The sequence below is a fragment of the Blennius ocellaris genome (assembly GCF_963422515.1).
Source record: "Blennius ocellaris genome assembly, chromosome: 10".
NCBI classification, from domain to species: Eukaryota; Metazoa; Chordata; class Actinopteri; order Blenniiformes; family Blenniidae; genus Blennius; species Blennius ocellaris.
In genome coordinates this window covers 14,948,725-14,972,178 of record NC_137659.1, presented here as the reverse complement: position 1 = coordinate 14,972,178, position 23,454 = coordinate 14,948,725, and the positions used below count along the sequence as shown (strand labels likewise).

Sequence of the window (23,454 nt, the reverse complement as noted above, 5' to 3'; positions counted from 1 at the left end):
TGCCCTGAAGGTGGTTGGGAACAACAAGGCTAAGATCCTGCGGGACTTCAGCTTCCAGATTGACAAACAGTTGGTGGCTAACCAACCAGACATTGTGGTGGTTCATAAACAGAAGGGGGCCATAATGATAGATATGGAAGTACCAGCTGACAGCAACATCAGGAAGAAAGAACACAAAAAGGTTGAGAAGAACCAAGGGTTGAAGGAACACCAAGAACAGACGTGGAGGATTAAAGCTGATGTGGTCCCTGTAGTAGTAGTAGTAGTAGTAGTAGCACATGGGGCGAAGACCCTCTAAATAGAGGAGTGGCTGCAGGAGATCTCTAGAACAACATCTGAAGCCTCAGTCCAGAAAGAGCACAGTTCTTGGAATAGCTGAGATACTGCACAGGACCCTCAAACACCCAGGCCTCTGGTAGAGGACACGAGCTTGGAGATGACACACATACCACTATACAAGGGTTAAGCGGCATGGATTTCCTCCAGGTAGTCCGGTTTTAGCCCACAGTTCGAAAACATACATGTGAGGTTAACTGGTGACCCTAAATTGCCCACGGGTGTGAATGTAATTGTGTGTGGTTGCCTGTGTTTGCCCCTGTGCTGGACTGGTGACCTGTCCAGGGTGTACCCTGCCCTCGCCCATTCATAGTTATCAACCCTGATGAGAGCACACAATAAATTATACATTCTGGAGTTTACAACAGATAATAATGGATCTGCATGAATATACCAAAATGTAAATGAAGACTGATGAAGACTGATATACATTTAGATGAATAAAGTGATTGCATATTAGCTGTTAAAGACACAGTGTTTTTGTGAAAATGGTCTAGTTTTAATGATTTATGCAAAATATTTCACATTGGTAATTTGTGTTTTTACATTATTTTGAATGGAATTATCCTCCAGTTTTTTCTGTCTGTCTGTTTGTTTGTTTTTACTACTGCTATGCTTTTTTTTTATTTATCTCTTTTTCGTTTTGTTTATACATAATAAAAACAAACTAGACAAATACAATGTTAGATATTGCAGAAAAATGCCTTAATCAATTCTTGTTGTCAATTTCACACATTACAAATATAACACACCATAAAACTGTGATTAAACTTAATGATGCATAAACTGCAGGTCCACATGAGAAACACAACAGTTACATTATATTCCTGGTATGAAGTGTCATGGGTCAGTGCAAGTCTGTCCACTAAGTTCAAGGTTGATACCATTAATTGGTTATTCAGATGTTTCCACTCAGTCACAGTGGAAAATATCCCTGTTTAAAGTGGCCACCTAGAAAAGTCCCAGTGAAGCTCCAAGACTTCTCACGTCATTCTTTGATCTCTCCTGCTTCCTCTATGCGTGACTGCCCTGTTCACCAAACTTAACATGACTTAATGATGAACAGATTACTTTTAATTCTGAACAGGGCAAAAAAAAAAAAAAAAAAAATCCAAACCAATAATTAGTTGTTTGTAGAAACTTGTTCATTAAATATTGAAATACAGAAGAAACGGGGCTGTTTGGGAGATTTGCAAATATATTTCAGTGAACGTATGATTTTAAGAATACCAAGTGAGGAAAGTAATTGATTCCTACCCAAGTGGATTTCTTACATCAACACAGATCTCTCGCTTTCTATTCTTCCAGCAAACCTGTCTGAGCAGTGAGACTGCTCTGTGTTTCAGAGTTTACTCAAGGTCCTCCCTGTCGAACCAAGATCAAGTAATCTGTTGATGCCAATGACAGGCACGCATGACGACATGGGTGTCAACTGGCTGACACCCTGCTGGTCTGGTTCGTGGAGGATGAAGGGTGCAAGAGCAGCACGAGGTGCATGCACATAATAGATCAGTTGATAATACTCACACATTTCCTCTGCGAGGAAGGCTCAGTTCCTTCTGAAATAAAAGAGATGAGAAAGACAGAATTGATAACATTTTCTAATAAAAGTGACACTTTCACGTTTCGTTTTGCATTAAAATGTAAATCTAATTGGCTTCGCTTGAGCAGAGAGCAATGGTTGGTTGTTGTTTGCCCCGAGGGGTTGCTCGTGTTTTAATATTATTCTAAATCTATCTGCTCTCATTTAATCATTCAGCAAAAACAGGGTGGGTGGGGAGGGGGGGTAATGAAAATTATTTCCTGTAATAACACTTTCATAACTAGATCATTAAAAAGGTAAAATTGCAAAAAAAAAAAATAATATGGATTTTTCCCTCTCAAACACTTAATTTCCATTCAAAGCAGTGTAAATATCATTAGCTGCAGCGTGGCCTAGTTCTTTGCACGGCGTGGGGACTTCATTGTCATTTAGCTGTGAGAATACAAATCCTGATGTGTCCATGGCTGGTCAGGGTGTGAGACACAGGTTGACACACTGTCAGACGAGGAAAGGCTGTTTACGAAACCATTTTGAGATGTTGGCTTATTTCATATGCTCCATTCTTTTGAAGATTTCAGGGAGTGACTAATACAAGAAGGGGACACACATATCGAAATGTGCCGAATGTGCATGGAAAATGCATTTTTGCTTAAGTTTTGACTGTTGTTTTCAGAGCCAGGGGGGGGGGGGGGGGTTGCACAATTCAGGATCCATTAATAGCAGGTGGGAAACAAACGCAAATTCATAAGCAAATGTGACAGCTCAGATATATAGTAATGGTGAGTCCTTGATAACAAAACAAGATTAACTCCTTCATAGCAAACTGAACGAAAACAACGCAGCTCAATTGATGTATTTACAGTAGAAATAAGCCTTTTTAAATATCTGATGTTGAATCCTGTTGAGTGATGAACATGCCATCCAGGAGAAGATTAAAATAATATTTCGGCCAATTTTGGTCCCATCACCAAGACAACCAGACTGTCTAGAGGATGGGGGGAAAAAAATTAAATAAAGAGATAGAGAAGCTCCAAAATAATCTTACAGGCTGCAGAGATCAGGTCTGAGCCACAGATTTTATATTCAGGATTTTTACAAAGAACAACAATCATACACTGCACGGACTCATTGTGTGTTCTGATGAATGGCCACCGGGCACGGTGAGCACATCTCAGCCGCGTGATGTTCAAAAAAACGATGTCAACACAAACAACAAAGGGAGTAAATAAATCACAGCTCAGGTGGAATCGTGCTCGATGGAAAACAGACAGCAAATCAAGTGCAACACCCGAAGAAATTCCTTGCACCATCGCCTGCTGCTCACCACCACCACCACCACCACCATCATCATCATCATCATCCTCATCATCCTCATCATCCTCATCATCCTCATCCTCATCCTCACCATCCCGATTTCCTGGACAAAAACACAGACAACAGCTTCAGTAGTTACCTGCAGACCGCGACGTCTCAGGATGTTCGGCTCGTCCATCTCTGAATGTAAAAGCCCCTTAAAGGTGGATCCCCCCCCCCCCCCCCCCTGTCAGTCAGCCAGCCAGCCCATACTGCTGCTCCCCGTCCCCGGGAGCCTGGATACAGCCCTGCGCTCCTCTCTGCTGCCGCCTCACATCCTCCTCCTCCTCCTCCCTCTTCCTCCTCCTCCTCCTCCTTCCTCCCTCTTCCTCCACCCAGCGGCTCGACCGGTCCTGGAAAGACCACTGGAGTCACCTGTTGTTGTTGTTGTTGTTGTTGACTGGTGGAGTTGATAATCTGTTCCTGATAACGAGGAGAGCTCGCGCCTTGGCCACACCCTCCTCCTCTTCACATCGTGCAGAGGAGGAAGCAACACATCACGCTCACAATCGCTGCCATGTGTATTTTTCCGGTGCTTGTACCCCTACGATGAGTTTTTTTTTTTTTTTTTACCAAATGTGTGATTAGACTGACTAATTTCCATAAAATTATGCTGATTTATTGCTGATTTTACTGAAGTGAAATTTACACCAGGCACCGAGCACAGTCACAATTTGTATTTCAACCATTTGGACCCTTCAGATTATTTTATTTATTTATTTATTTAAATTCTTGACAGTAAATGTGTTCTTTCAACGGAGAATATTGACACTTCATGTCAATATTTCTTCACAAAACAGGTGGTGAGTGAAGGCACATGGACGTCACAGGGCAGAACACACAGAGACAGACAGCCACACACACATAATCACAATCACAGGTTTCAGACATTGAGAGTGATCAAGAAGGCAACTCAGAAAGGTCAACCTTGTTCTCTCGTTTATGCTATGGCACCATGCCGACAAGTAATTTTTATACAGCTTAATCTGCTAAAGTAATATAATAACATCTTCTTGACAGGAGTTTTACACACCATCAATACGATTTAAGAAACGTAACAGGCCTGTTACTGCATCTCCATGTTCTCCTGGGTGCTTTCGACCACATCTATGCTTTTAAGTCCACAGATCTCTCGAAACGAACGTACATGTTTCATACGTGTTGCACTCGGGAGCTCTAACATAAACATGGCCTCAGTGAACTGACTCCCCCACAGATGCATGCACGCCACTTATTTCCATACGCTGTGAAAGATGCAGGCCGTTTGGTCTGTGCGCCATGCGGCTAATCCTCCGTCACTCACCATGGCACATAACCGTGTCTGTCCTCTGGAATAACAGTTGATCAGGGAGAGGATGCAGAACAATTGGGTTTTAAAGCCCGGCCTGAATAGTTGTGAGTCTGATCCGTGCCAGTCACCCACAGCTGCCACGATGTGTTTTCTTCTGCACAAAACAATGATGGATCTCTTGTGCTGTGATGTCACATGTCCTCTGACAGAAGCCAGAGGGATGTGAATCCTTTCCTTGTTCTCTTGTGAAATTCCCCGTTTAGCAGAAACATCCAAAGGCATGCCAGTGTCAGAATGAGTAAATGTATGGTGTGTTGCAGTGTGGGAGTCAGGTTTGTATGAAATGTACAAACCTGACTCCCACAAGAAACACGTGCATTCGATCGCATTAGCGTTGAAAATAACTGATGATATTATATATACAACGTGTTTCTTGTTGTGGTGTTATTTTCTTGTACTGGATAAAGAAGTGGGATTCATTTGAGGTAGAACACCAGTTACATTAGTGCGCTGGGTTTACGATGCTTTAATTTGAAATCGTTCACAGTACAGATTAGAGTACCTGTTAAATCCCACGTTATCGCCCCCTCAGATCATGTTCAGGATGTGTTGTTTACATTCATATTTACATATAAGCTATCATTAGGGTATTAACAGTAGTTGTTGTTTAGCTTTTGCTGTCACTCTATTAGTAGAGATGGATTAAAACCAGGAAATGTACGGTGGATTTGCCTTCATCCATAATCAAAGAAAATTAATGGATCACTTTATTATTATTATTATTATTATTATTCTTATTATTATTATTATTATTGTTATTATTATTATTATTATTTAAATGTTGCATCCAAATCTACATCACCTTTGGCGTTTCTGTTTACTGTGTGCCTGTTTATCTTGCCTTTGTTTCAAATTAATTTCACACACAAAAAAACCAACATTTTATTGAATGCATAGACAAGGGATATTACTGATTTCCCCTGTCCTGTAACTACCAGGCATGGAGATAACAATTTATAACTACTCACCTTAAAATAATTAGATAGTATTTCAGTTGAATGTAATTTTAATCAGTTATTTACAGATTGAACTATGTAATCTAGTTTTAAATTGCAAGTCACTACAATTCGAATCAGTATACAAACTTTTTCATCTGCATTTTCTTTACATAGCACATCACTGCTGCAACATTTTGATACACATTGTGGTGTGGTTGATAATAAACAAGTAAACTGAATTGAACTTAACATTAATAATGCACTAAATATGGTTAGAATATAATGAATACTTTGCATATTATTTCAGAAAGAGTACTTTTTTTAACATTTGCAACAGTACTTTCTCATGTCGCTGGTCTTCGACTATCCTGGTTCTTCTGAGGGACAAATCTTCCACCTCTGGTTACTCCTCCACTTTTTGTCAACTACAATTTCCTTTCTATGAATTCGACATTATTACACGGTGGGATAAAAATCTTTAGGAGCAATGTTCCTTTTTTAGAAATACCAGCTTTTGTCTTCTTCTTTTTTTTTTTTGTGACTCATGAAGGTGTTTGGACCTTATATAAATAGTGATGTCTAAAGTCTGCGTGTGTCCTTTCATTGTTCTCCCCATGTGGTCCAGCAGAGGTCATCTTCAAATGGTCCGACCTCATTAGTGGAAGCAGTCAGGCATGAAAGTCATCCCTTCCTCCTTTCACTGCACTATTTTCATCATTCTTTGTAGTTTGTCTCTTTTACCACACGTCCCAAGCTTCCATGTTTGAGTTCTCCCTCAAGAGACCTATACATATAGTTTCCTCCATCCAGTCAGTTGAATTCAGTTTTATTTATACACAGAACTGATTACTGCAGAGCCGTCTCCTGGCACTTTTACATCCATTTTGCAACCTTGGTGTCAGAGGATAGTAGGAGAGACGCAGAGAGCAACAACGAAACTCACAGGTTGAGATCAGACAGCAGAGAAATTAGATCACTATAGATTTAATGTGCAGGAGGCTCAGATCCAGTGGGGCGAATGTATGAATGAACAGGGAGTGAGATAACCCAGTGCATTAAACTGTTTATGAACTGCAAGCTTGAAGAAATGAGAAAGTTTTCAACCCGATCATGAAAGAAGTGTTATCCTCCCTACCTGAAACTGGTTCCACAAGAGAGGAGTTTAAACTGACCTATCCCACATGGCAAGAACCTATACAAACATATATGTTTTAATATAGGTTTTGATGTAGGTTTTTTAATATATGTGACATATATAAAATTGGCCGTTTTCCTATATTATATGCACATATATGTACATACACGTACCTATATGGTAATGGTAAATGGTCTAGATTTATATAGCGCCTTCTAACCACACTGAGGTAGTCCCAAAGCGCTTTACATATCAGCTCATTCACCCATTCACGCTCACATTCACACACCAATGGGACAGAGCTGCCATGCAAGGCATATTTAGTGCACTGGGAGCAATTTAGGAATTTACCTGAGCCACGGTCACCCGTGCACGTATATATGTGTGCATATATGTGCCTATATGTTGTTCTTGCATAATTGTTTTTTAGTTAGTTCTTAGTTATTGCCTTGATAATGTATGACAGTTGCCAAAGTGAGATATGGGCTGTATATATGTGGAAATAAAGAAGCAGTACAGGAGACCTATATGGCCTTTATATTTACATATATGCACCTCAATTTTGCCTATATATGCTGCATATATAGTCATATATGTGCATATATGCAGCATATATGTGCATAGAAACTGCTTATAGGTTTCATATATGCGCATATATCCTCATGTAGGTTCTTTCCGTGTGGGATGATGTGGGTCATTCCTTCTTTAGCTGTTTTTCTTGCTCGGGGGTCTTTTGTGATGGAATAAATAGAAGTAGATATAAATTAATTAGGATCTTTAGACACAGCGAAATTCAAAGAGAAAATACAAATCGAAGCATGAGGTGTTTTCATGTATTTTGCACTAAATGACTGACACAGCAAAAAAGTGGGCTTTGATACTCATCCCACTTCCGCCGGAACTTCAGTTTGTCACTATTTGAGGGTGAACTTTTGCTGATTACATTTGTACTGCAGCTTGAGCTTCACCAGAGGGCGCCACGTCCTCGTGCACTGTGTTTACTTTGCACCACTTTCCCTTTTCCTGTGAGAGCTTCTCTGATTCCAGCCTCTCTTGATGGAGGCCAGACCTGCACATCCTGCCTCAGGGCTCTAAACGGGATGAGTTTCTGGGCACTGCTTTCCCATACATGGGCAATTAAGAGGGAACTAAACCAGACAGGGTAGTTTTGAAGCCTTATGTCTGTTAATATAAAGGGGAATAAGCTGCAAACTTGGCATACTCAATGAAACACAAAGCTCACTGACTAAAGTTAACTTTTTACCTTCAACTGTAGATTAATTCTGCTTAGTGTTGGAATGTTTAAAATGATCCAAACTGCCTGACAACTGGCCTGCTTCAAACATAAAGTAATATCTTAATGCAAAAAATATATAGAAATAAATATATATGTATGTGTGTGTGTATACATATATATATAATGACTAAAATGGTTTATAAGATGCCATTCGAAGTCAGAAACATCCTAAATACTGAAAATAATTCTTACAACAAAACGTGCAATAGGACTAATGATAATATGTTCATTAAAAGACAAGACAAATAACTGCAAAAACTGCAATAAAAAGCAAAAATGCACTTTTTAAAAAATGAAAGCAGGCCGAGTACAGACGGCAACAATAATTAAAGTTCTTATTAAAAATATGAAGAAGAACTGTGTTAAGAAAGTATAAAATGCAATGAGGGAGAAACTATAATATCCGAAAATATACAAGTAAATAGTATTAAATCAAAAGGAATAGCTTCACTCAGCCTAATCATTTTCATTTTCTCTGCTGACATCAATGGAAATTTCCGATGTACAATTCCACTCTGCTGCCTGTGCCAAGCATGGAGGAGACTGACGCAACCACAAACAAATGTGACTTTATCTTGTTTTTATCTGGGGGCCCCCTGGTGGCTGTGGTGCCCGAAACAGCTGCTAAGAACTGGCTGTGGCCATGACTCGGCAGATATTACAATGTATGTATAAACAGAGAAATGATTGAAAAATCTATTAATTACTTGGAGAAAAAGTAAATAATCAAAGCAAAAGAGAAAACTCAAAGACATAAAATAGTTTTTATTGTCATAATCAGTATTTATTGGCAGCCAGACTTTTCAGTGAAGCTCATTTTCACTCCTAGTCTGTGGACAGATTGTCGTTACTCTTATGCAATACAGCATCATACAATTTAGTCTGTAATATAAATTCACAATGACAGCAGGTCACCGTCACTTTCACTATGAACTTGGTGAGTTTCTGCGCTGGATGATTGTCCTGCCTCAGTGACCCAAATACTTAAACCACTGCACATCAGTATGTGCATATAGCTTAGAAATGATTGAGGCAATACTTTGAGATTATACTTATTTTATGATATCATATCATATCACATCATATGTTATTCATCCAGGGTGTTAATGTATGCATTAAGCAAAATAAAAAATTAAAATGCTGCTTTGTATCTGTAACACTGACAATAACTGAGTTATAAATCAGTAAGCAACATTTTTTTCTTCCATGTCTGTGCTCTGATCTGCAGCTTTTATTGTCTTACGTTTTTAAAATGTGTCAGTATGAATTGTCGGATGGTTTCTCCTGCTACTGCAGAATGAATCTACCTGCAGGTACTAATAAAGTCACCTTGACCTCGACCAAGAGCACACAGTGACTTACAATAATCAGCGGGGACATACAATAGTCCTGATGGTGTCACAATGAAGGTCACTGAGACCCCGTTTACACATACCCAGGTTTTTGCAAAAATTGATATTTCCGACTGTGTTTAAAAAAAAAAAAAAAATCTTCCATTACAGGGACTGCATATACACCTGGTTCAGAGCTACTATGAACATGCCAAATCTGTAGGGGCAGTGTAGCCAGAAGCATAAAGCCATCATAGCCAATCAGAATCCTGGTAAAAACAAAACAAACAAAAAAACACCACGCCACGAATTGTGACGTAAATATCCGCCTTCCCCCCTTTAGATGCAACCAGAGACAATGAAGTTATATAGAGCTCCCCTGTGGCTGGAGTTTTCAGGAATTATCATTCGTGGTGAGTTGTAGCTACTTTTATATGTAAATACGAGGCCCAAATGCAGAGAAATATGACAGCATTTTGAAAAACCCGGTTACGCGTAAACGTGTCCTAATAGTAGTGACTGCTGTTTATCAGCTCACCATCATATCAACATCATTTTATAATAACAAGTCAAAACATTTTCTGCTAATCCTGACGTCCTTGACGCCAGCGCTGACTACCTTTTAAACAATATCGCTAAAGTCAAAGCATGTGCGTATCTACCCCCCCCCCCCCCCCTTATTTTTTTTCAGTCTCATGAGCAATTTACCACTAAAGTATGCAGATTGTTGACATGATACAGAGATTTAACTGGCATTCGATAGTTAAGGTGTTGGCCTTGACTGTTGTACTTTCTTTGTTTCTGAGCTGTTCTTTCAGCATGCGTGTTTGTGTGCCTTGGCGTAGGTGGAGGGGGGGCAGGGGGGCGGGGGGCGTGGCACCCCTCCTTAATTCCTGAATCATCACCCATAGCTGCAAGCAATCGGCCCGAGTATGCAGCACATGTGTCAGACCTGTCTTTGATCGTAACTACAGCCATTGTGGGTTGAGCTGTCGTTTGATGTCTCCGGCTGCAAACCGACTCCCGACCTGTGGCCACAAACTCCACTGTGATCAATACTCCGGCTCCACTGCAGCTCGTGTTGTGTTTATATTGTTCCCTCCGTGTATTGAGAGATTTTGTCTGGGTGCTCCACTTTCTACTCACAGTCCAAAAACATGTGTTTGAGGCTCATTGGTGACTGAAATTATTCATAGTTGTGAATGTTTGGGATTGTTTGCGTGTCGTCTTTCCAGGACGCATCCTGATTAATCAGCTGTGGCTCTAAATTGTGTAAATCGGTAGAGAAGATGGACGCTGGATGTCCCTTGCTCATCCTACCAAAGTTTTCAGCAGCCTGCTTCATCCCCTCACCTTTCACTCTTCTCCATGTCCAAACAAACAGACTTTATTTCTAATCTAAGATTTTTTTGTTTTTGTTTGTTTTTTGGTTCTGCTCTTCAGTTAATATTTAGGTCTAAATTATTTGTGTAGCAACCTTCTGGAAACACTGCACGGGGGCCAAAAGCCACATGCTGAGGATCGTGTTATGATGCAATTCACTCTCAGGACTTGGAAACTTTGCTCATTCATGATGACAATACAATTTGAGTGTGGAGGTTTTCTCCTCTGTGCTGCTGTCACGTATCGAGAGACCGAAAAAGAAGCAGAAGAAGGAGAAGGTAGAGACAGTGAAGAGAGTGAGAGTCTTATGGCAGCTTATACGACAGTGTCAGTTTGCATGAGTCATTTTATACCTTTCACACACTTCAAGCTTGCAAAGGTTCACCTGGCAAAGCACATGACTGTTTCATCACTTCAGTGACTCACTGCTCAGAGATTCACACACTCCACACTGGTGAAACAGCCACATCTCGCTCTGGCACTATGCAACACTTGGGCAGCAACTTCTTAACGCTTTAGAATACCTTTCCACTCAAATTGAATGCAAGTCTATAGGGTTTTGCAGCCAGTGAACTGATATATGAAATACTCCTGTCTTGTTTTCGCAATTTGTTGAATGTGTGACCTTTTGTAGCCCTTCATCACAGTTCAAAGAGTGATGTTCCCTTGTCAGATTCATGTATAGATTAGTTATCAATGTTGTCATATCGGAGAAAATTTAGATAAAGAAGCAGATATGTTAAACAACTTGTCATTTAGACTTTTTATAGCTGCGTTTTGATAATTGTTTGATTGTTTTATGATCTAGATTTGAGCAATTAATGTTATTGAACCACTGATAGGAGTTATATTATCCCCAACCGTTTCGCTGATACAGAGAGTAGAATTTTTCCATATACATCAAAAAGGAGTCTTTATCAGTCTGTGTCTGGAGCAGTCGTGATGGCCTGTCGCGAAAAGAAAAGAAGAAGGTCAATGTCACAGGCTCGTACAAGGGTGGGGAAAGAGCTTTGTAATCCAACAGTGCATTCACCCTATCTGCTGACAGAAGGGTGCATTTTCATGTTATTTGCTGATAACAGCTATGTGCAGGTGTCCTGTGTTTAATCTGTCCCATCGGCTTCACCGAAAATAGCAAGAACTTTGCTCTGCAATCTAACACTGAGGATTTCATCATCCATGAATCTGACTGGCCCATGTCATCTCTGACAAGCGTCTTACATCAGATGTGTGATGATGTGATAACCATAATCACAGAATGAGACAGGCTTGTCTTTTTAAGTTTCCTCCTTTTTTTTTCTCTTGATGCAGACTTAAGGAAGGAGAGTCGATGCAGAGGTAATTAACTCTATCTTGTTTGGACTCTGTTCTGTTTGGAAACTGGGACTTTGGCTGACTATCACAAAACTAAAAATAACCTTGGAGGGAAGGATAGACATTTCATATCCATGTTAGTTTTGGAGGGGGTAATAATAAGAGAAAAATTGTTTTGGGGAGGGCAGGGCAGGATTTGGGGGGGGGGGGGGGGGGGGGGGGGGGCTGTTCCAAAAATACTGTATGCTATCTATTTCTCCAGAAATCCAAAGCCATGATTACATATGCCGAAAGAGGATGATGCAATGGCACGTTTTACCTCATCAGTGCTGCTCACAGTGGGAACTGTTGTGGTTTATGTGGTTAAATTACACATAACTCCCAAGCTTAGGTGAAACAATCTCAGGTGCACTAAACTGTACCAAAACTACCTGTACTAACTGTGTTAGTAAGAAATGCAAAATTCTGCTCATCCACATGTTAGTTTCATTTCTTACTGCAGGCTGAATCTTGTTTACATATAATGGAAGAGAACATCACACGGTGTTATCACTTTTTGTTTACCTCTGGCCCAAGCTGAACAAATCAAACGCTCATCTGTCACGATGCAGACTCAGAGACTCTGACACATCTGACACATCCACATCTGCCTGCAACACTATCCACTCTACAATAGCGCCTTTACCAACCAAACTCAAGGATGCCCTCATTATTATCTCGGTTGACTTTAACCAGATGACCATGGCCTCCACACTCGCCACCTTCACCCATGCTGATGTTAAGGAGGCATACAGCTGCTCTTCTCTCTTCCCTCTGGGCAGGTCAGATCACAACCCATTGTTCTTCAGACCCTGCTACGTGCCTCGAGTGAAGAGCTAGCCACAAACAGCTGTTTATAGTCACCAATTAGCTTGTTGCTCCATCGTCCGATTGGACAGAATAAGGGAGGCCCAAGCCTTTTCGTTAATCAATGAGTGGTGTGCGCACTCCAAAAGGATAGCTTAGTACTCCAGGCTGTGGGATTCTCCACCGTGATGCATCTCAGTAGGATCTACAAGCACTAGTGGCTCGTTCTGTTTGCTCATTATACTGGGGATGGAAACCAGATGTTGACCGTGGTGCCCAAAGCCTTGCAGAACAGCTTCCATAATTCAGGTGAAAACTAGGGTCCTCAGTCCAACACTATATCCACTAGTATTCCATCTTGAAAACCTGAGAGATTTTCCACAGTCTTTTCAGCATAAGGCAGCTTAGGTAAGGCAATAAATTTTGCTTCTTTATAGAAATGATCTACCACATTTAAAACGGTAGTGTTGCCAGTGACGGGCAACACCGTATCAAAATCCACCACAATGTGGAACCACGGCAGTTACGGGATGGGTAGGGGCTGCCGCAGACTGAAACTGGACGAGATTGAGCTGTTGTGATGGGCACAGAAGCAAGAATGCAATGAAGTCCTTAATGTCCTTCTCTGTGGTGTTCTACCAGAACTGCTGTCTCAGAACCCCAAATGTATAGGCATCTCCTGTGAGCTAACATAGTTCAAAACAATAAAGGTTGTTCAGCCCCCTCCAACCAATATCACAATTTCTTGAGATTCATCTTTACCTTTAGGTTGAATCAGGATTGGTGCTCAAATGAACCAGTCTTTCAAGGATTGGAAGGCCTGAGTTTCTTCAGTGGTCCAGGAAAAGTTTAGCAAGGAGGAGGTCGGGACAGTAAGGAGTGCAGCAATCTCACTGTAGTGCCAAAGAGATCTTTGGTAGAAGGTGAAAAATCGTAAAAATTACTACAGTTATTTCTGGTTTTCTGGTTCAGCTTCTGGGGATCCATTCTGATCTCCCGGCAAGAGAAAATGTAGCTGAGGAAGGATGTGGTTGTGGTGAAGAATTCCCGTTTTTCTGCCATGACGATTCTTGAGAAGTTGCTCAAGAACATGGCAGTCTGCAGAGTGTGTTCTTTAGGGGTCTTGGAGTAAATGAGGATGTTGTCAAGACAAACCAGTCTATCACATCTTGGAGGATGACCTGATAATATTGACAGCTAGTCATCTGTGGATGTAGGTCTCCATGGCAGACTTTTGGGGTTTGGTTAAGTTGTACAAGTGGCTTCTGGAAAGAATTGCACCAGAGTGGAGTCTGTTGCACAGCCGTATGAACGATGACGGGGAAGAGACGGAGCATTTTCTATACTGATCACAGGTGTGAGGTCATGAGACTCTGAATGGGTTGACGTGAAGAAGTTTGGATTGGAGGCTGCTGGGGTCAAGCCGGATTGGATCGGATCGGCATCTGGCATGATCCTTCGGGATCCAGGACTTTACTTTATCTCTGTTCCAGTCACTCCAGGGATAGCCAAGGACTACCGGTGAATTTGAGTAGTCATTGATGTGAAATATGAGCATCTCATGGTGATTGCCAACCAAGACCAGATTTACAGGGACAGATTGGAAAAATACTTAGGCCAGTGGGTTGACCATTCAAGGGTTAGGCTTTGAGAAGAGATTTGAGAGGCTCAGTCAGTGGAGCGGTAAAGTTAGGTGGCTATCCCAAAAGTTTTCTTTGGCCCCCTTTTTCTTTTTCTTGTGGTGTGATTTGTACTTGACCCATCTGCTTTGCCTTGGGTTCAGATTCAGAAGGTTGTTGAATCACCAGATCCAACCGGATAAGGTCACTAACTCTGTTCTTGCCTACATTCCCAGAGCCAATAACCTAGAAGGTTGACCAAAGCAATGAGGGCATCCAGGTTGGCAAAGTCATCGTGTATGAGGAATTCATCCTTTATTGCTTCGCTCAGACCCTTGTAGAAGATTCCTGCATCGTTCTATTTACTCTCAGTAACAAGGGTGTAGAACTCCACTGCAAATTCTGCCATAATCTTGGTTACTTGCTTCAAGGTGGTGAGCCGATTCCAGCTCCCTGCCATTCACAGGATGATGAAACACCTTCTTCATCTCCTTAAAAAATCAGAATGTGATGCACAAATCCCATCTTACTTATTCTATAGCAACCGCAGCGCCTCAATCCTGATTTGGGCCCTTTAATAAACTCGCTAAGTAATCAGCTGAGTCACAGCACCTGTCCGTACCTCACACACCAGACGACATGCACCCATTTAGGGATAAAGCAAAGGAGGGAGGAGAAGGGGAAGAAGGTCTGCCACCAGGCGGAGCCAGAGGTGGAGGGCATGACATCACCTGACCAACAAGGGGTGTGGCAACACACAGAAGCTCTATAAATAAAAGCATGTGAAGAATTTTGTTCACAACAAGGGCCAACCCTGTCCAGTGTGCACTTAGAAAGAAGACCTGCCTGTCAGCCTCATCATGCTCAGATCACCCACATTACTCCAACTCATCTCCAGCATGCTGCTGCTCCTCAGCTCCACCTCAGGGGACAGTCAGCTCCACGTGCCCTATGAAGATACCCCCGAAATGGATCGTGTGAACAACCAGAGGGGCCTGCTCCTGGAGGCAGTGAAGACGGGGATCCTCAGCTCTCTGGGTATGGACAAGGAGCCCAGGCCAACACAAAAGGCCTCAGAAGAGGAGTTGAGGAAGATGTATCAACTCTACTGGGAACAAATGAGAGAGATGAGAAGAAATTCCAGTGAAACCAGGCAATCCTCCAAGTCCACTGTACTCTTTCCAGGAACAGGTGAGGGATTTTAACCAGATATACCACAGGGAGGCCTATTTTAGTCACTTTTAATTCACTAAAGTCAAAACTCATATTACAAACTTTGCGTGGAAGAAGGAAAAGATTTGTGATGTCACCTATGCAGATTAAGACAAAAGAACTCTCATACCTTTGATGGTTTGTGTATGTTGAATAATTTTCTACTGACCCAGTGCTTTATACATCTGTGATATTTGAGACTGAACAGCAGAAACATAATCTGTAGGAAAGAGTGAACAAAGCAAACCCATTTCATTGAGCTTTTAGAAGTCTGATATGCAGCTGTCACGTTTTGGAGAACGCATTGTCTTTCATTCCTGTCATGAATCATTCTTAAAACATTTGACTTTAGAAGTTTGCTTCCACCACCCCTCTGTCTTTTCTTTACTGCGGCTATATGTGAACCTACTGAAATATTTTTCTCACATGATGTTGCCAACTTTGTTTCTCACCATGCTTTCCATTGTTTTTCTTCTTTTTAGTGGAGCAACTACCAGTGCTTCATAGGAGACATCACCCGCGGTCCGGTCAGCGTATGCACCGATACAGGGCCGTTTTCCACAGGAATCCCAATATCCAGAGTGAACACAGGCTCGCTCGGGCAGAACTGAAGATTTCAATTCGGAGTTTAGATAAACTCTTTTTATTGCAACCTGAAGTGAAGCTGGAGGTCAAAGTTAAAGTTAGTCGGAAAAGGAAAACGGTCTTTGCATCCTTGAAGAAAGAAGATTCTGTAATCCAACCCAATGACTCCAGCTCTCAGGATGTGCTGCTTGACATCAGCTCTCCTGTGGAGACATGGCTGAGGACTGAGGACCAGTCTTTAGTTGTGGATCTGAGGATTAGTGAGGTCAATAAAGACACCTTAAACAGAATTGCAAACATTTCTTTGGAGTTAATCCTCAGGCAGGAAAGGCCTCTGCGGCAGACGAGGCCTCGTCGCTCCAGCAGGGTCGACGACTGCGACGAGCGAGGGTGGTGCTGCAGGAAGTCGGTCACCGTCTCCTTCAAAGACATTGGCTGGGCGGACTGGGTGGTGGCCCCGGAAGAATACACCATGCATTTTTGCGACGGCTCGTGCCCCCACAACTACAAGCCGGCCAGCATGCACACGCAGGTGAAGTCCCGGCTGCACCAGATCACCAGAGGAGGGACTCCTCGACCCTGCTGCGTGCCGGCAGCCTACGAACCCATGGTCATCATGCACTATGACAGCCGGGGGAAACTCAATCTGACCCCTTTCAGTGACTTCATTGTCACTAAATGTCATTGTGCCTGAAAAATGCAGGTGATTCTTGATGTACAGATACTTTTATAAAACTTTTGGGCGTGCATAGTCAAAAAAAAAAAAAATGTTTCATGTAAAAAATTGACTGACACATTGTTTTTTAATTGTTGATTAAATTAAGATCAATTGAAATTAGTCATGATGAACACCGTTTTGAAGAAACAACTCTACTCCTCTGTAAGTCTGTACAGTCATACAATTGTTTTTAAATGCATTTATTTATTTAAATTGTATTTATGGCTTTATTTGAGTTACATCATTGTTTAGTTATGTTACAGCATATTTTAGTACCGTTTAATTGTTTTGAACTGCGTTGTTTTTATGAGGTAGAAAAAGTTTGTATGCTGCTTATTCATTTCAACAATCACTGAACATGTTTTTCATTTGTTCCAGCACAACTGCTGCATTCATATTTCGATGTACATTTCATAATAAAAACAGAACTTTTTACATGTTTGCATGGTTGGCCTTCACTTTACAGAAATACTAACTACTATTTCAGGGCTGTAAGGTCAAGGTGTGTCTGGGAGACACTCGTGTGTGAAGATATAATTCTGTGGCCTTGACTGGAACTTGAAGATTGACCTTACAGATGTGACAGATTGTCTCTGAAATTTTAACAAGTGAAAAGCTGTAAATTCTTTCTGACTGTTATCAGTTGTTATCATCGAGGACGCTGTAAATGCATTTTAAAGTTGGGCAATCAAAGCGTCTGTATATAATTTGCTTTTGAAGGCTGATAGTCATTAAAAAGGATGTAAAGCATTTCATAGAAGTTACAAAGGAGATGAGTGCCAGAATTCAGAATTTTGCCAGTCAAGGTTTAGCAGTGAAAATGAACCCATTGTCACGGCTGATACTGTGACTGAGAGCTCTGATGAAACCCCACTAAAAATGTCATAGTTCAATGATAATGTGACATAACGATCTCCAACCTTTTTTGAATCTTTGAATCACTAAATGACATTTAACAAGAGCATACGTTTTTATGCAACTAACAAAATGGGTATCTTAAATGGTGAGGGATACTGAGTGACCTCACTAAATACATATTTAGGTGAACTAAAAGGTAATTAACCAAAGCTATTGATCGAGATAACACTTTTCTTACAGCAAATGTTGACGTACATCCCTTGACTGGTTGTACATTTCTTAGTTGTTGCCCCCCCCCCAAATAGCTCAAGACATCCTCAGTATTAATGATCCATCCATCTTCTGTAGCAGGGTCTCGTGGCGCTTGGATGATTTGGATACTTTTGTATTGCTGTAGTGTTGGTCAATCTGATGGTCACTTCTATCATAACGTCCAGCTGAAGTTGCTTTAGTTTGTTGGGGGGGAAAAAAGAGGCTCTCTACTCTTGATGTTTGCCGTTCTTGAATGGATTTATTGCTCAATTCAGATAAGAACTAACAATAAAGCAATCAAAACTACCAGTATACAGCCTTTCTCACCAATACATCAGACATTCAGTGGATTCGGGGTGATGTAAAAAGAGTGAGCAGAGAGAGAGACACAGCAGTTTTGTGGCTCTTCTATTGCTTTCATGTTACAAAAGTAATACACTTTGATAACTGTAAGTGTTTTGTTTTTATTGTGTCAAATAGTAATCTTGCTTTACTCGTCACTACCAAAAGCAGCAGAGTAAACATTAATAGAGTGCAAAGTAACATCTTACTGTAATCATTCACTAAGCAAATGGCTAATAATATATGGAGAGTGATACAGCAATGTCGTTCACGTCTCACCTGGAAGGCCGAGAGGGAAAAACCCTTTCTGACTAACATATTTTGGATGATACATTTAGTTAATTTTGAAATTGACACAGATCAGTTCCAATGCTGAGAATAAGTTCATAATGTGAAGGTATGCACCAGACCACAGAGGCCTCTTCTAACATGATGTCTGCAGAAAGCCTGACCAGTTGCCCTGTAATTTGGGTATACATTTCTACAATCAGATTCATTTGTCCATTCCGAGGTTGTAAGTTCAGATATACTTTGGAAAAAAACAATGTGTTAAATGTGCGAGCAAGACTTGATAATGTACTATCAATACATTTGATGCAGGAGCCGACATAGCTACTGTATTCAATTATCCACAAAGTAAATAAATAAATAAAAGTGATTTATCATGAGCAATTACAGATACTGTATATCAAGGCAACACCCGAAAACAACAATAAACACACCGAATAACTTTGCTGCCTGTTGAAATATTAGCTAGCGTTTTGTACTGCATGTTCAATACACCCATGCAGAGCAGCAGAGATATGTAAAAAAAAAACGTTGAAAGATATTTGGAATACTTTATTCTCCTCAAACACAGAAAATAAGTGACGAAGGTCAAAATGTCAGCACATCCTCAATTTTGTGGATGACAGACGATTATAAAAGACACTCAATATTCAGTGAATGCATACATTGAACACCGTTTACAGTCAGTCTGTATCAGAAAAAGCAACAGTCATGTAACTCTCATCTCAACACTCCCCTCGAGCATCGAGCAGTTTACGTAGCTCCACGTATAGAGATAAAGCGCTGGAATGATCGGACAGTATGTCTTCTCATGCATCTGGCATAATGTACACGTCTTCTTCCTGAGAGTCTGGGACAACGGAGTTATGTTCTTGGTCATTGGTGTATATTGCTGAGTCACACTGCAGGTACAAATCCTCCTCGGGTAACCTTTGAGAAACAATAAACACACCAAATGTTGTTCCAGTCAATGCTGATATGAGACAGATATTAAACTGTGTCGATTTCCTTTTGCGAGTTTTTCTATTCTTTCATAGATAAAACAAAAACAACAACATGTAATTATTTGACCAGAAATTGTGCTCGGTGACAGAAAAGCAGATAACCTGGGGACAAGAGAAGGATTATGTCCATATATGACAAGATGTTTGTGCAAAAAGGGGAAATTGACAACACACGCAGCATTTCTTCACCTGTTTCCGTTCTGAAAATTCCAAAAATGACAAATCAGACTCAATAGTTCCTCAAAGTTGTTCTAAAATACACAATTTAATTTGAAGCATTGAATATTTCATGTACCTGTGTTGCTTTGCAGCAGGCCTGTCGTGTCCCGTTTTCAGAGCTGTCAGGTTTTCATAGATCGGCGTTGGTGCTGTGGACTGCTCTCTCATCAGACTAGTGTAATGTTGAGGATCGGCTCGTCCGCTCTCAGCACAGTCCTCCTCCTCCTCCTTCTTCTTCTGGCTTCTCTGCCCAAACTGCACCGCAGTTCTGATTTTAGCGGAGTATTTGTAAAGGACCACAGCAACTATGATCACAAGGAGCAGGAAGAAGAGTGTGAGGCCTGCAGCGAGACCTGCAGGGGAACCGGGGTCCAGACAGGGGTCGGTGCTGTTTCCCAGGACACAAGTGTTATTCACAATCATCATCTGCAATTGATTGAAAAAAAAAGAAGTAAATATGATGTAAATATGATGAAATAAATATAAATATAATGCAGCCCAGACCATTTGTTAAAGATGGCAAAATGTTATTTGGTAGCTAAAGTCAGGAAGATCGTACATATTTTTTTGTCATATTTTTATGTTATTTTGAGAAAACAAGCAAAGAAATAAATAGAGAAATAAGTAAATAAATGAAAAACGATATAGAACTGACACCATGAGAACTTTCAATTCATAACTGGGTTTTAGACCTAAAAAAATCAATAAGCTAAAAAAAAGATTAGAATAACCAACTCATTCCAGCAATTAAAAAAAAAAAAAACTTATCAAACGTACTCCAAGTGAAACAAAGTGTTAAAGTAGAAGTAAATAACAAACACATGTCTTACCATGTAAGGGCACAGCTCTGTGGGTCAAGGTCTGGAGCTTGACTGTTGTCTTCTACATCTCAGAGTCGCAATAGTGCACTTCCCTTTTATTGAAATCATGGAACGGGTCAAAAGAACTGAAAGCAGAAGATTTCCTGTAAAAAAAAAAAAAAAGAACAAAAAAAAGCTGTAAGCTGAAAATAAGACTGCTGACAAGAGCTGAAATACTGTGGTAACAATCTCATAAATTACTCACTGGACAGAATTTCCAACCTTTGAAGTGACATCATTGTGTTTTTTTTTTTTTTTTATCAGTCTCACTTTCGCTGCTTATCATAGTTTTTGACACGAGTAAACTGTAATCACAAAGTGTTTTTGGACTGAAGTGGTGTGTTGAGTACCTTAAACGCATGCTGACATTGAGAGTGAGAGAATAAAACGAAGCTTTTCTACACGTAAATTTAATACACTTACCTGATCATCTTCACGCCTTTGATTATGCTGGTAAACTGCCTTCCTTTTCCTTTTTTACCGACACAGACTCACACAACCCTGTTCAAGAGGAGCGTTGCTTCCCCCTGCTGTACAGCACGTTACCAACATGCACGTGACACTCAAGCAGAATGTTGCTTCATCTTTCCCTCAGTTCTGACCATATATTGGACTTTTTGGAGTTTTGTCAAAGTTTGTATGTAAACTTGTAAATAACACTTTGTTTTTTCTTTTAAGTGTTGAGGCTGAGCCTCTGTGAAACGTTTCCATCTGAACTGTTTTCGCAATACTGACGTACAAAACTCACAACATGAAGGTGTCAAGACATGTGAGAGACACAGTTGTGTCAAACAGCATTGCACACTACTTACAAGTGCTAAAAAAGCTCGTACCCATCACTTTGAAGAGGTGCGGGAAATTTCAGATTGGTGTTTTATTCGCTGCGTTTTGACCTGAAGTTCAGCCGTGTGAATTCCACGCCAACAAATTCCCAAGAAGCTTCCCATGTGCCCTGAGTATTCCTACTTAGGTAGATGTAGTCCAACCTGGACTGCTCGATTATGAAAAAATAAAAAATAAAACATCAGAATCACCATTATTTGGGGTAATATTGGAATATTGAATATAATCGTTTTTTCCTCGATTATATGAATTTTGAGATCGTCTGGAGCCAAAATCGTAATCACGATTGAAATTCGATTAATTGAGCAGCCCTAAGTCCAACTACGATAATCATCTCCACAAATAATCAACTCCACACATTTTCACATATTAAAAATACATGTTTTCATGCTGAAACGCTCTCAGACATGTGATATATGGCATTAAATAATAAGAGTAAATTGATAAATTAATTATTTTTATATGGTAATAAAGAAAACGTACAATTATTCATTTTGATTTCACTCACTCACTCTATTTCTCTGACAGAGCGAAATGAACCTTCTGTGCACACCAATAACACAACAATGTCTTCATATTTTGTGCGTGCGCTGTGAGTATATTCAATTTAATTCAATTTGATGTAATTTGATGTAACTTCATTCAATTAGCTATTACAGGAGCATCCACGCCCTTGTATGACATAGAAATAGTACTTTTGTTTTACTTAGTTGTGTTGGAAAATAATTTCCCTGGATATGATATAGAGATATAAAATGGATGCTTACATATTTATGTTTCATGCTTGTGCACATTCATGTTGGTGCTTGACTGACTTCAGTACAGTACAGTAGTCGTCAGCATGGTCATTGGCCAGTTCACCTCTCTACAGCGTGTGTTTAGTTTGCCTGCCAGCCTTTTAGTATCCATGTCTGCAGGTCTAAATCTTAAAGAAACACACAAGTGTGACCTTTTGTTTTTTTTTTGTTTTTTTTTATCACTTATGGGTTACAGGTTTGATTGTTGTCTCAATTCTTAATTTCCCTGCGTCCTCATTGTACTTCGTCAAGACTTTCTCCTGCCAATTTCTCCATCAACCACTTGTTGACCACAAAGAGAACGAAAGTGTCGACAAAATGGTCCAGGCGCCTAAAACTTCCAGACTTTCATGTTCAGCTAAAAAAAAAAAAAAAAAGTGAAGTGAATCTTTCCCTCTCTGCTGCACACTAACTGGTATGTTGCTGCTTGGTGTGATGGCGTTATTTTTGGCATTTTGAGAAAGGACAGATGAGATGAGGAATCCCCCCACAACATGTGGTTTCCCGTCATACTAACAGATCACAACCAAATAGGCTCGACTTCAAGCATTTTGCACCCCTGGAGGCTTATCGAGCAAAATCGCAGAGAAATCCTGGACACAGAGTCCATCTCTCTCTCTCTCTCTCTCTCTCTCTCTCTCTCTCTCTCTCTCTCTCTCTCTCTCTCTCTCTCTCTCTCTCTCTCTCTCTCTCTCTCTCTCTCTCTCTCTCTCTCTCTCTCTCTCTCTCTCTCTCTCTCTCTCTCACCTGCCCCGGATACGCTTCTCTTTCTATGTTACCATGGTTACTTTACAACCAAATTACACTCTACTTAATGGCAGGTGAACCAGCTCCATAGTGCCTTCAGAGCCTGAAAAAAAAAAAAAAAATACCATTGTATGTGTGATGTTTGATCTTTCTGTAAAACAAACAAATGGGATGTTTCTGTTGGACGTGAATCAGCAGTCGAGTGTGTGTCACAGAGCTGTACACACTATTATTTATAAAAACCTGAAGGTGTCTGCAGCTGCTCGTGAGTGTGACAGGCTGC

General features: G+C 40.6%; 2 protein-coding genes across 2 annotated transcripts in view; one reads left to right on the top strand and one right to left on the bottom strand.

Annotated features, from left to right (window-relative positions):
* Positions 1-3,384, bottom strand: part of mast3a (microtubule associated serine/threonine kinase 3a) — a 28,584-nt gene extending 25,200 nt beyond the window's left edge. The window contains exons 1-2 of the mRNA XM_080503889.1: positions 3,333-3,384; positions 1,864-1,895 (exon numbers count right to left, since the gene is read on the bottom strand). Of these exons, the coding sequence (XP_080360015.1) occupies positions 1,864-1,895; positions 3,333-3,371 (71 nt within the window). The 5' untranslated portion in view covers positions 3,372-3,384. The remainder of the gene's footprint in view (positions 1-1,863; positions 1,896-3,332) is intronic.
* Positions 3,385-15,306: 11,922 nt separating this feature from the next.
* Positions 15,307-16,979, top strand: gdf15 (Growth differentiation factor-15; the record flags this gene model as incomplete). The annotated part of the gene is made up of 2 exons (XM_080503058.1): positions 15,307-15,637; positions 16,141-16,979. The coding sequence occupies 2 exons, from the start codon at positions 15,307-15,309 to the stop codon at positions 16,935-16,937; spliced, it is 1,128 nt and encodes a 375-aa protein (XP_080359184.1). The 3' UTR covers positions 16,938-16,979.
* Positions 16,980-23,454: the final 6,475 nt, after the last annotated feature.